This window comes from Nicotiana tabacum, chromosome 16, assembly GCF_000715075.1.
Source record: "Nicotiana tabacum cultivar K326 chromosome 16, ASM71507v2, whole genome shotgun sequence".
NCBI classification, from domain to species: Eukaryota; Viridiplantae; Streptophyta; class Magnoliopsida; order Solanales; family Solanaceae; genus Nicotiana; species Nicotiana tabacum.
The window spans coordinates 11,975,055-11,987,332 of NC_134095.1; the positions used below are offsets into that span (position 1 = coordinate 11,975,055).

General features: G+C 35.3%; 1 protein-coding gene across 1 annotated transcript; it reads right to left on the bottom strand.

Moving 5' to 3' along the window:
• Positions 1-1,547: 1,547 nt before the first annotated feature.
• On the bottom strand, positions 1,548-11,672 carry LOC107794359 (glutamate receptor 2.9-like). The gene is made up of 5 exons (XM_016616840.2): positions 11,381-11,672; positions 5,531-6,843; positions 4,617-4,932; positions 2,803-3,197; positions 1,548-2,063 (listed from the first exon to the last, which is right to left on the bottom strand). Exons 1-5 carry the CDS (start codon positions 11,670-11,672, stop codon positions 1,644-1,646), a joined length of 2,736 nt encoding a protein of 911 aa, XP_016472326.1. The 3' UTR covers positions 1,548-1,643.
• Positions 11,673-12,278: the final 606 nt, after the last annotated feature.

The following is a 12,278-nucleotide window of genomic DNA, read 5'->3' on the forward strand; positions in this document are numbered from 1 at the left end:
ACAACTAGATAAATTATTGTATTCGACTCTATTCACGACGTGAAACAAGGGATTACAGCTAGACAGATTATTGTATTCGACTGTATTCACGATATGTATTTGTGAATACAGTAACGTAAATAGCCGCAATTCATGGTATATTTAGTTGTTTTTAAACAGAAAGTAAATCAATTAACACAATAGACTCCTAGTATAACTCAGCAAACACAATTATAAATCTGAATACATAAAATACACAAATTATATTAATTAAAAAAATATATAAATACATTGATGGAATATATGAGACAATTAATACAATGAAATACATAGAATACAGCGAGATACATTGAAATACAATAAAAAAAGAAGACAATGAATACAATGAAATACATAGAATACAACGAGATACATTGAAATACAACGAACAAAAGGTAACAGACTCTTCAAGTTGCTCAGCCCCAAACTCCGTCGTCTTTGTTCAAGAATAACCATAATGTCGTCTCGTCGATAACAGATTTCGAACCTCCATTGTCAGCCCCAATTTACTCTATGTCAGATTTCGATACGAAACATAAGACATTGATTTCTAAACAGACTCTTCAACCACTAAATCTTCATCTTGATCTTGGCTCTTGACATAGAAAATCACGGCTTCATCTAAGTCTTGACAGAAAGAAAAGTTGGGGAAAAGAATAAAACGAAAGAAAGAAAGAAAAAGACAAAATGGAATATCTCAAAGAAAAGAGGAATGGGACGTTTGGGCGGTGCAACTATTTGAGATTGGGGGAAAATGGGAAATAGCGATGAACTTTTTGGTGCTTTTTCGATTTCTTCCATGACGGATTCTGTTTCAAACTTTCAATCTTCTGCTGTGTGAGAATTGGCGTTGAGAGAGAGAGAGAGGGTGAAGAAAAATCTAAAGGAATGAGAGAGAAAAATAATACAAAGCGTATTTTATGGCTTAAGGGTAGGAGGTGACCATAAATAGATATTTTGCTATAAAAATCAAAAAGTAGCTATGGAGTATAATTTTTTAAAAGGGTATTTATTTAAAATAAATAAGGTATCAATCTTTGCTATATGAGGTAAAAATTCCTATAAAAAATTTATTCAAAATTAAGTAACCTGACTTCTCTAAAATCTAGAACACAAAACTCAAAATTCTAACGCTGAACGTGTGTTATTACGTGCGGATCGACTACAAGTACACATGATATGTGTTTTATTTGCACCCATTCAGACGAAAAAGGGGCCAAATTCCGTTGCATACCTTAAATTTTCAGGTCAGGTGTTCATTAGCTAATTCTTTCAGATGTAATACTCTATATCAGAGTTATTAGTATTAATCAATTTGTTCCTATCTAACAAAACCTTATTGGATTTAGGCAGCAGGAGAAAGATCTCTGATTCCTCAGCCAAAAAGACATTCTACGTCCCAATATGTAAATAAGTGAGTTTTAAAATGTCACATAGTATGCGCGTTTTAAGCATCCTTTCACTACAAATAAATGAAATATTAGTAGAAAAGTAGAGCCTCTAAAATGTAGATTTGCACAATGATTTCTTTGGCTCATTTACAACTGTTGATTTTGAAAATCATATATTTACAAGATTACATTATTAGACAAGTAGCAGTTGTCAATAATCCAGCTTTTGGCACATTAGAATACCTCTGCGATTTCACCATTCTGTTGATTATTTGATCTTTGATCAATTACAGGGCTGCTAACTTTACAGAATTTAATACCTAATATTGAATAGCACTGAGTCAAAGCCAGAGAAACCCATCTAGAAACCATAGCTGCATTACTTGCAATTATAGAGCTCAAAATTAGCCAGTGCCTTTTGACTAAACGAGCAATTGAGATCAAAAGTACAATTCCACAAATAACACCTGAAATCAGTAATGGGCCTGAAAACAACTCGGGTCCTAATCCAGGATCCTGTTCCTTAGCTGATGAAGAAGAGCAATTTGAAGAAATAAGCATTTGTTCTTCTAGTTGATTTATTTCTCCACTCTGTGAAACTTTAAGAACAGCTTCTGAGATATCAACTGCTAAAGGAGAACCCTTCGGAAAAACCTGATAGATTAATATAAGATCAGAAATCATAAATAAACTAGCTTAAGAATTTAATAGGCCGAAATAAGGGCTCAAATTCACCTATGGCCACCGGACAGTAAAGTTGCTAAACTATTTTTGTCACATTAAAAGAACTGAAATTTATTCATTATAATGGTGAAGTCACACTAGTTTAAGATAATATTATAGGCCAAATAAAGGATCAAATTCACCAATGGCCACATAACAGTAGAGTAACTAAACTATTTTTGTCACGTTAAAAGAAATGATATTTACCTACCGAAGTATATTAATAATAAATCACTAAACCCCACTATAAACCACTATAGTTATAGCAATAAAGTTCAGTGACTTTGGTGTTATAATGAGTAATGTTCATTTGCTCTAATGTGACAAATAACACAGTGATTATACTATTATATTGGGTAAAATTCCAACTTTAATGTGAAAGAGTTGTGTGCTTTCATTATAGTAGTGAAGTCAGTAAATATTACCATTATAGTTATAGTAGTAAATTTCAGTGACTTCGGCATTATATTGACTGATGTTCATTTACTCTAATGTGACAAATAACTTAGTGACTATATTGTTATAGTGGTAAAATTCCGACTTTAATGTAAAATAGTTTTGTGCCTTCACTGTTATAGTGGATAAAGTTTGATGCACAGGCGTGAAATTAATACGCTAAAAATGGAGATAAACAGATTGAAAAGCTAAGAAGGTGAAATGCTGAACTTACAAAACCAAATCCACCAAGTTTAAAGACAGGACCAGACTTGGTGTAACCTTTGCAGTATTTTGAAAGGAAAACTTTGGCATGTGGAGCTACAAAGAAAGCAGCAGAAATTTCTCCCTTTTTAAAAGCTTCAGGATAGTCACTGATTGAACTGATTTTCTTGATATTCTCTGGCTTGAAACGCAAATTCACCAGATAACGAACAATAAATGAATTGCCATTGCAACCAACTGCAGCATTGGTCCTTATAAGATAATCAACATCTAGTATAGAAGGTTCCAGCCTAGGAACTGTCATTATAGAAGAAAGAACTGCTGTAAAGCAAGCTGTGATAACCACAACTACACATAACCATGTTGTTAGCACAAGTCGAGATAGATTGCTTCTGATCGATTCTCCTGCAATGAGTCCCACAATTGAAGTTTTAAGCCTTTAAATTTGACCAAAGTACTTGATAGCTTTAAGTTTAAGTTTCAATGATGACAATATCATCTTATGTTATAATTTCAGGACAAACAAAAAGGAAAGAATGAAGATGCTTAGCAAGATTGCTACTGGATTCAAAATAAGGGAAGAATAAAGAATCAGTTACTGCATTAATGATCAATCAAGAAGCAGATTGACTCGTCCTCAATCAAGTAAAGAATGAAGATTCAGTTACAGCATTAATGATCAATCAAGAAGCAAATTGACTCAATCAAGGGAATTCAGATTACCAATCATGGTCACTCCAATTTCGAAGACCACGCTTACAAATTAATCTCTCCTTAAATTCAGTTGTGACAAGGAATGTCACATTCGAATCTGGGCCAGTCAAAGAGCAAGATTCAAAGATGCACCTCTTGGGTCAAATCTCTTAATTAAAGATCTTGTGCCTCCAATTTCGAAAAGGACTCAATGACTCTTTTCTCTTGTATAAGAGGCTGCTCTCTCAAGAAGAAGATCATGCAACTACAAAAAGTGTATTCCAAATCTGTCTACTTCTTAGTTCAAACACTGTAATTCTGAGTTATCAGTGTCTCAAAAGATAGAGAGATCTAAAGTACAAAAAAAAGTTGTGCCAACTGATTAGAACTCAAGTGCTTATTTTGTACGTTGGTGGTAAACACAAAAACCATCAATTTTGTAACTTTATTCAAAGATCTTAAGGGAACCCTTGTAAGTAACACAACGGTACCGAGCCAGCATAAATTGTATGTGTCTTACTATTCCTCTTTACTGCTTTTACTCTTTCTGCCTCGTGGTTAGTCAACTAATACTTATATTAGTAGACCAAATTTTAATTAGGCAACAATTCAACCCCCTTGTACTTTCTATACTGATAATAGCTACCTCTGAATCATACATAATATAAATAAGTTTACTCTCCGTCATACTTTGGAACCATCGTATTATTGCTGTTAACAAATCATCTTGTACTTGTTGGTCCAAGTTTATCCCTCTGGTTTTGACTATGGTGTAAAATCATCTTCCGTTATACTTCAGGTTGGTGTTCCGAAAGGGTCAAGATCAAATACGAGATAATTTACCAACAACAAGAATCCTTAAAGTACAAAAGGTAATTTTAAGAAATTTCCTATAGTAGAGGAGTAGATTTTTGATTATTTTACCCGAGATATATAATGTTGTGTATTGAAGAATTAACTTAAATAGCCGCCCACCCAACCGCTTATACTATAATCACCGATAAATATATAATATATGTGTAATTCATTATATAACATAGGTATAGTATAATTAATGTATATTGGCTAGAGACAGTAAATAATGTATCTGACTTTGTGAAACTTAGGGCAAAGATCACATGTGAAACTTACTTTGTGAAAAAGAGAGGACAGTGACTGAAAACCAAAGCATGGATCCAATAAGCTGAGGGAAAGAACCACTGAAGTCAGGGTTGTTATTTACGTATTCATTTAACCAGATGACAACTCCAGTGGACATGCTCATCACTGCCAGCAGAATCCATAACTTCAACTTGAATGCCTTTATAACAATAAAACGAGGCTTTTTGAGTATTGGTCTTTCAGTCACAATCATGACCAGTCCAGAGTCAATATAGGGTTGTGAAAATTCTGCATACTCATAGCGATCAGCCATTATTTCTGTATCACCTACTGCTGCATCCAGATTCTATTTCATGAACTGGTAAGTATTTGCAGATGTTAAAACACAAATTCACTAGCAACAATGAGCTCCAAGAAGCAGACTTTACTGTTTAAAAAGGGGCAGCCCGGTGCACTAAGCTCCTGCTATGCGCGAGGTCTGAGTGAGTACCGGACCACAAAGGTCTATTGTACACAGTCTTACCTTGCATTTCTACAAGAGGCTGTTTTCACGGCTCGAACCCGTGGCCTTTTAGTCATGGCAGCTGACTTTACTGTTTGATGATGAAAAATTTAAGAGTTCTATTATACGACTGGGTCCATTTAACCATTGTTATTAGCAAATGGTCTCGTATTTATTCATGACCTTAACATATCTCCTTGAAGTATTACGGATGGTAATTTTAAACCATAATCAAAGTAGATGGTTTAAATTTCGACCATTTTCCATTGGAGTATGTTTACACGTGGAGATCACACAGCTCATGCTGGAGCTCCGTTAAAATCAAGAACAAATGAGACAATTTGCAAACGACAAGAATATGAGTGATACAAAAGTATAACGAAGAGTAAAGTTAAGATAATTCATATAGTGGATAAGTTGAAGAGACATATATATAACATACCTTATTAGAAACTCCTACAACCATTTCATCATAAGTACCATAAAAGGGAACAAGCACATAGGGCAAATAGTAAGGAAGTTGTCTCACAACTGCTTCAAAAACATGAACTGAAAATCCACCAATTATAGTCTCATTCCTTTCTTGATTAAAATTCACTGTCACAAACTGATTAAATGCACCCTTTGCTGGTACTCCAATCTTGAGTGGTTTTTCTAGGCCACCTATAGTCCACCCCTTTGGAACTTTTTGCTGACCACCTGGCCACAAAATTGACTCCAAATCCCCTCCTAAACCATTGCCAATTTTCAACTTCATCCCATTGTATTCAACAAGGTCATTAAAAAAACCAAACTCTGGTGACCAAAATGACACTTCTCTATAGCTTTTGCCAATCACATTAATGATCTTAAATATTGGCTTTTGGAAAATTACACCATTCTTGAAACTAACTTTCCCACTTAAACCTTCAAAATCACTGGACAAAATGGTTTTCACCAGTTCACTTGAATTGTTTTTTGTTAACTTTTGCATTGCCTTAGCAGTTGCCCAAGTTGCATCATAAGCCTTAAGTGCATAAAAACTAGGACTTGGGTTTCCTTCTTCTTCTTCAGGATATTCTGATCTGTACTTTCTCCTGAATTTGGCATTAAACTGTTTAAAAGACTCACTTTTGTCGTCAACGTTCGACTTAAATCCAATTACACCTTGCATATTCAGTAAAACAGAAGGTTCAACAGAGTCAAAAAAACTTGCCATATTGTCTGAAATAATCCATACATAATCTTTACCCATCATTCCCATTTCTGTTGCCATTTCAAAAAGAACCAAACCGAAGTCTAAAGAACACTGTACCACCACAAAAACTTTTACATTCTTGGTTTTTAACTTCTCCAGCTCTTCTTTAGTGAATGATTTTGAATTTGAAAGAGAGAGTAAAGGAGGAAAAGCCAAGTGATATTCAACAGTAGAGCCAACAACTTTAAGGGAATCTGAGAAGTGAGTGATAAGTCCAGAATCCATATTGGAGAAGCTGTTAGTACTTTCATATAAAGCTATCACTTTTCGCCATTTGAAATGGCCAATTAAGGCAGCAATGCATTGCATTTGGGACTTAACATCGTCACTGATTTGGACAAGTGATGAAGGTGGATCTTTCGGTGAAACTAGTTGAGGAGAATATGTGGCTGTTGGACTTAAAGAAATAATGGGGATGCCTTTGTAGGATTCATCAAATTCAGAAAATAGAACAGCTTCTTGTTGTGTCAATGGTCCAAGAATTGCATGCACTTGCTTCTTGTTGACAAGATAGGTTGCTGCAAAATTTTTAAGGTTAGTTCACAAAAGCTGCATTCAGGGGTGGATGTAGTGTGTTGACGACCATTTAATTCAAACCATAACTTTCGACATGGAGTACAAATTTAAACGTAAAAATTTATTAAAATTATAAAATACTCCCTCTGTTTCAATTTATATGAACTCATTTGACTGGGGACTGAGTTTAAGAAAAGAGAGCTTTTGAACTTGTGGTGTAAAATGAGACACATATATTTTGTGTGACTATAAATCATTGAATAAAATTAAATTGTTTCCAAATAAGAAAATAGGTCATTCTTTTTGGCACACACTAAAAAGGAAATAGGTTCACATAAATTAAAATGAAGGGAGCAGTAGATATGAACATATAACTTTAAAAAGATAATGGTTTCAATGATCCTGGATCCGCCTCTGACAGCATTGGAAGTACGCGCCTCCGTCTAGAGGGGAGTAAAAAACTTAGAGTTATTGGATCTAGAATGATCACAATTTATTTTTGTGTGTAAATAAGTTGGCTAAGAAAGAGGCAAAGCTAGCAGTTACGGCGACCAAGACTGCAACTTTTAGTCGTTTGTATGAGGAACTCGAGCCTCGAGGTGGGGATAAGAGGTTGTTCATGTTAGCCAAGGCGCGAAAAAGAAAGCCGCGTGACTTGGACCAAGTGAAGCGCATCAAGGACGAAGAAGGTAAAGTTTTGTTGGATGAGAGGCTTATCCGTCGGAGATGGCAGACCTACTTTCATAGTCTCTTGAACGAGGAGGGATGTAGGAACATTGTACTGGGTGATTTGGAACTCTTCGGGAGTCGTTGTGACTTTGAGTATTGTAGGCGGATTCGAGTTGATGAAGTTGAGGGGGCTCTGCGTAAGATGAGCAGGGGCAAAGCGACCAGGCCGGATGAAATCTCGGTGGAGTTTAAGAAGAGCGCGAGCAAGGCAGGCTTGGAGTGGTTCACTAGGTTATTTATTATTATTTTTAGAACGAAGAAGATGCCCGAAGAGTTGAGGTGGATCACGATGGTTCCTGTATACAAGAACAAGGGTGATATCCAAAATTGCAATTAACTATCGGGGTATCAAGTTGCTTAGTCATACTATGAAAGTCTAGGAGAGAGTGGTAGAGCTAAGGGTGAGAAGGAGTGTGTTTATTTCCGAGAACCAGTTTGGATTTATGACATGGCGTTCGACAACAGAAGCCATCCACCTTGTTAGGAGATTGATGGATCTAGTATAGGGAGAGAAAGAAGGACTTGCATATGGTGTTCATCGACTTAAAAAAGGCGTACGATAAAATTCCGAGGGAGATTTTATGGAGATATGAAGGCTAGAGGTGTACATGTTGCCTGCGTTAGGTTGATTAAGGACATGTATGATGGAGTAAAGACTCAAGTGAGGATGATGGGTGGGGATTCATACCATTTTCCAGTTATGATGGGGTTGCATCAGGGGTCGGCACTCCGCCCTTTTTTGTTTGCTCTGGTGATGAACGTATTAACGCGCCACATCCAAGGGGATATGTCGTGGTATATGCTATTTGCAGATGATATTGTATTGATTGACGAGATGTGAGATAGTGTGAACGCATAATTAGAGGTATGGAGGCAGATCCTGGAATCTAAAGATTTCAAGTTGAGTAGGACCAAGACAGAATACTTGGAGTGTAAGTTTAGTGGCGAGACCCTAGTAGGGGAAGGGGAGGTGAGGCTGGACTCGCTGATCATCCCTAGGAGAGGTAGTTTTAAGTACCTTGGGTATATTATTCAGGGGGATGAGGAGATTGATGAAGATGTCACACATCATATTGGGGCGGGATGGATGAAATGGAGATCCGCTTCCGATATTTTATGTGACAAGAAGGTGCTACCGAAATTTAATGGTAAGTTCTATAGAGTGGTGGTTAGACCAATGATGTCGATGAGGATGAGTGTTGGCCAGTCATGATCGCTCATATCCAGAAGATGAAAGTAGCAGAGATGAGGATGTTGAGATGGATGTGCGGGGACACCAGGTTAGATAGGATCAGAAATGAGGTTATTCGCGACAAGGTGGGTGTGACCCCTATTGAGGACAAGATGTGAGAAGTGCGACTTAGGTGGTTTGGTCATGTGGGGAGGAGGAGCACAGACGCCCCAGTGAGGAGGTGTGAGTGGTTGACATTGGAGGGCCTACGGAGAGGTAGAGGTAGGTCAACGAAAAGGTGAAGAGAGGTGATTAGGCAAGACATGACACAAATTCAGCTGACCAAGGACATGACCCTTGATAGGAAAGTATGAAGTTCGAGGATTAGGGTAGTAGAGTAGGTAGCCAAGAGTGTTCATAACAGTAGTATTGGCACGCAGTCTCGCTTTCTGTTGGTAGTAGGTTTTTTATGACTAACCGTTATTTTCTTTCATTGTTGATCACCTTACTATCTTGTTGTTTTTATTCTGCTTTTATATGGCTTTTTGGTACTGTCCCTTCTTGTCTATATTTTCATTAATGTGGTGCTTATACTTTCCTGAGCCGAGGGTTTATTGGAAACAACCTCCCTATTCTCACAAGGTAGGGGTAAGGTCAGTGTCGGCTCAAGCCTAAAGCAAGTCAAGCACTTGCTTTAGGCCCCCAATACTTTAAGGCCTCAAAATTAGTACTACTATTTAAAAAAAATAAAATTGTATAGCTAAATTTTTATCATTTGTAGATGTAGTAATTTTGTCACTTATATCTAATAATTAAAACTATTCCAGTTCATTTATTTTTCTTCACATAAATTAAATGTTTTAGGCTCCTGTATTCTAATTGGGAGCCAGTCAAGCCTACAAGTGACCAAAAAGAAAATTTGCAGTATTTTTTCTTTCTTCAATCTTCAGCTAATTCAGTTCTTGTTTATAAAATCAAATTCTCTTTTTTCTCTGCTCATACTAGCTCATCTATCTATTCTGCCAAATAAAAAGGGTATTGCATAATTTGAGTTGCATAATCTTTTTTTTGTTCTTCCTCACGTTTTTCTCAAACTCTCGGTTCGGATAAAAATATTAAAAAAAATTATTGGATATATCGTAGGCCTCTTATAAAGTTTTGCTTTAGGTCACCATACTGATTGAGCCGTCTCTGGGTAAGGTCTGCATATACACTACCCTCCCAAGTTGACCACCCTTCGTCAAAAAATTACATTGCGTATATAGGTAAAATATTAGGTTTTAGAAGTATATAATATATATTGAACACTCTTTCTCGGAGAATATTTTTAGCTTGAACACCCTTGAGTAAATTTCTGGCTTCGCGACTACTCCCAAGACCCCACAATGTGGGATAATACTAGGTATGTTATTGTTGTTGTATCTAAATATTTATGCATATTATTAATCTTTTTGGCAAAATTATATGGTATGAGACAAACGCTTAAGTTGTGACTTCAGTTAAGTACTTTCTATATTCAGCTTTGCCTCCACCCAAAGGCCAATAACTTGCGTGGGAGGGTCTATGGGATTAATAATATATTGTAGAAGTAGTTAGAGGATCTAATAACTAATCTAATGATAGTCCAAACACATTAAATTTTTTTCTTTGATGTGAAAGGATAGCTAATTAATATTAAAAAAGTACTATTATGACTTTTAAATATTTATAGTTTCTCGAATGGTGTAGTAAGAGGATATATAAAAAGTTCGATGATTTTGATTTTTCGTGTTATTAGGAAAAGAATCACAGAATGAATTGTCTAATAAGATAGGTGTATAATGTATATTGCTTTTTCAATAGAGTCTAACATGTTTTTGTTCATTAAAATAGTAAACAAAACAAAAAGTAAAACTTTGACATGCTAAAAAAGAAAATTCAACACTCAATTTGAAACTAATAGAATATTTTTTCCTTCAAAAAATTAGGAAGACTGCACTTGGCTCTCAATTAAATACAAATATCATTTTCCTATATATGTATGTGAAACCAAAGAACTCCGTAAGAGCTTGCGAGGATTTGATGGATTTTCATATTTTCTTACTTAACTTTCCTCATTGCCTCTAATAGCCTGTTAATAAACTTTTAAAATCGGCTTATTCTGACAAATATTTTTTCTCGAAAGTTTTTTACAAAAAAATACTTTGGTAAGAAGCAGTTTGTATTTGTTAATTAATTAAAAAAATATTTTTGAGAAGCAATTAGTATTTGAACAAACATTTACAGCAACAACAACTAAGCATAAGGATAGAGCATTTTCAGCTTCTTGGGTGTTTTTGTCATCTGGGGTTAACATCACAATCCAAGAAAGATAGGAAACAATAGCATTTTTTGAGAAGAAAAAAAAAAGTAGTTTATTCCTAAAAGTTGGGAATATTGTTTTTTTTTTCTTGCTTCTCAGAAACTCTGTTACTGTTTTTACTAATTTTTTTATTTTAAAAGCTTGACTCAATACCTTAACTTTGAAAAAAGCTCTTTTGGCCAAAGAGAAGCTCGGCCAAACAGGCTAGGCTATAAGATCAAAGAAGGTAAGAGAGAGATAATAAAGAAAAAGAGAAAAAGCCTAAAATGAAGATAATTAAAGAGTTATTGGGCATTACCAATGGAAGCAGCAGGACTTGAGCTCCCATGGGAATAATAAGCAAAGTCGAAAACTAACTCTGAACATTTGGAATTTTGGCCATTAAATTCATGAACTGCCATTTCTATGGCTACCTTTTGCTCTTTACCCAACCTGGATATTGGATCAATGATTGCTCCTATCCTCCATATTATGTTACAATCATCATTTACTGAACCATTTACACCATTCTTGTTATTAGCCATTTGATAAATCAATAAGAAATAGACTAGTAGCAAAGAGAAGACATCATGAGTAGTAGCACTCCTCATTTTCGTATGGTTAGACTTTTGATTGGCAGTTGCTGTGTCATATGTGAAGGAGCTAAGAAAAGGACCATGACTTTTTATTTTTCATTTATTATAACGTTTCGAATATTTCATTAATACATGCTACTTCCTACCCATACAAATATCATATAACTTTGTCTACTTACATTTATATTAAAACAAATAAAAAGAAATCACTTAATGTTTTGTCGTCTGTCTCTGTTAAGCCTAATTTTCCATAATTTTCATTCACTTCATTGACGATAGACTATTCCCTAAATGAACAAGAACTAAGACAAGGAGATAAAGTTGACTTTCAAGAAGAATCATCCTTAGGACTTGTTCAAACTGGAAAACAATAAGGTTGGTTTAAGAGGTAGTCATACTACAACCATAATATTGCAAGTTGAACTAAAAAAAAATCCACATTTAATGATTTAATATAAACATGGCACTAGTCACTATTACATCAATGTAGCAAGTTGAACTCAACAAATCCGATCCATGGTTAATTTGTTAATATAATTATAATCAATTTCAAATCAAAAAAACTCTCATATTGTACTCTGTAACTCCCCTTCCCAGAACTTCTAAACACATTTCCTAGAA

Excerpts from the sequence above, each read along its gene's own strand:
- LOC107794359 (XM_016616840.2), bottom strand. The coding sequence starts at position 11,672 with ATGAGGAGTGCTACTACTCATGATGTCTTCTCTTTGCTACTAGTCTAT. Across the intron at positions 3,198-4,616 it reads TGTCCTCTCTTTTTCACAAA|GAGAATCGATCAGAAGCAAT; the intron begins GTAAGTTTCACA and ends GACTCATTGCAG. Across the intron at positions 2,064-2,802 it reads AACTTGGTGGATTTGGTTTT|GTTTTTCCGAAGGGTTCTCC; the intron begins GTAAGTTCAGCA and ends TTAATCTATCAG.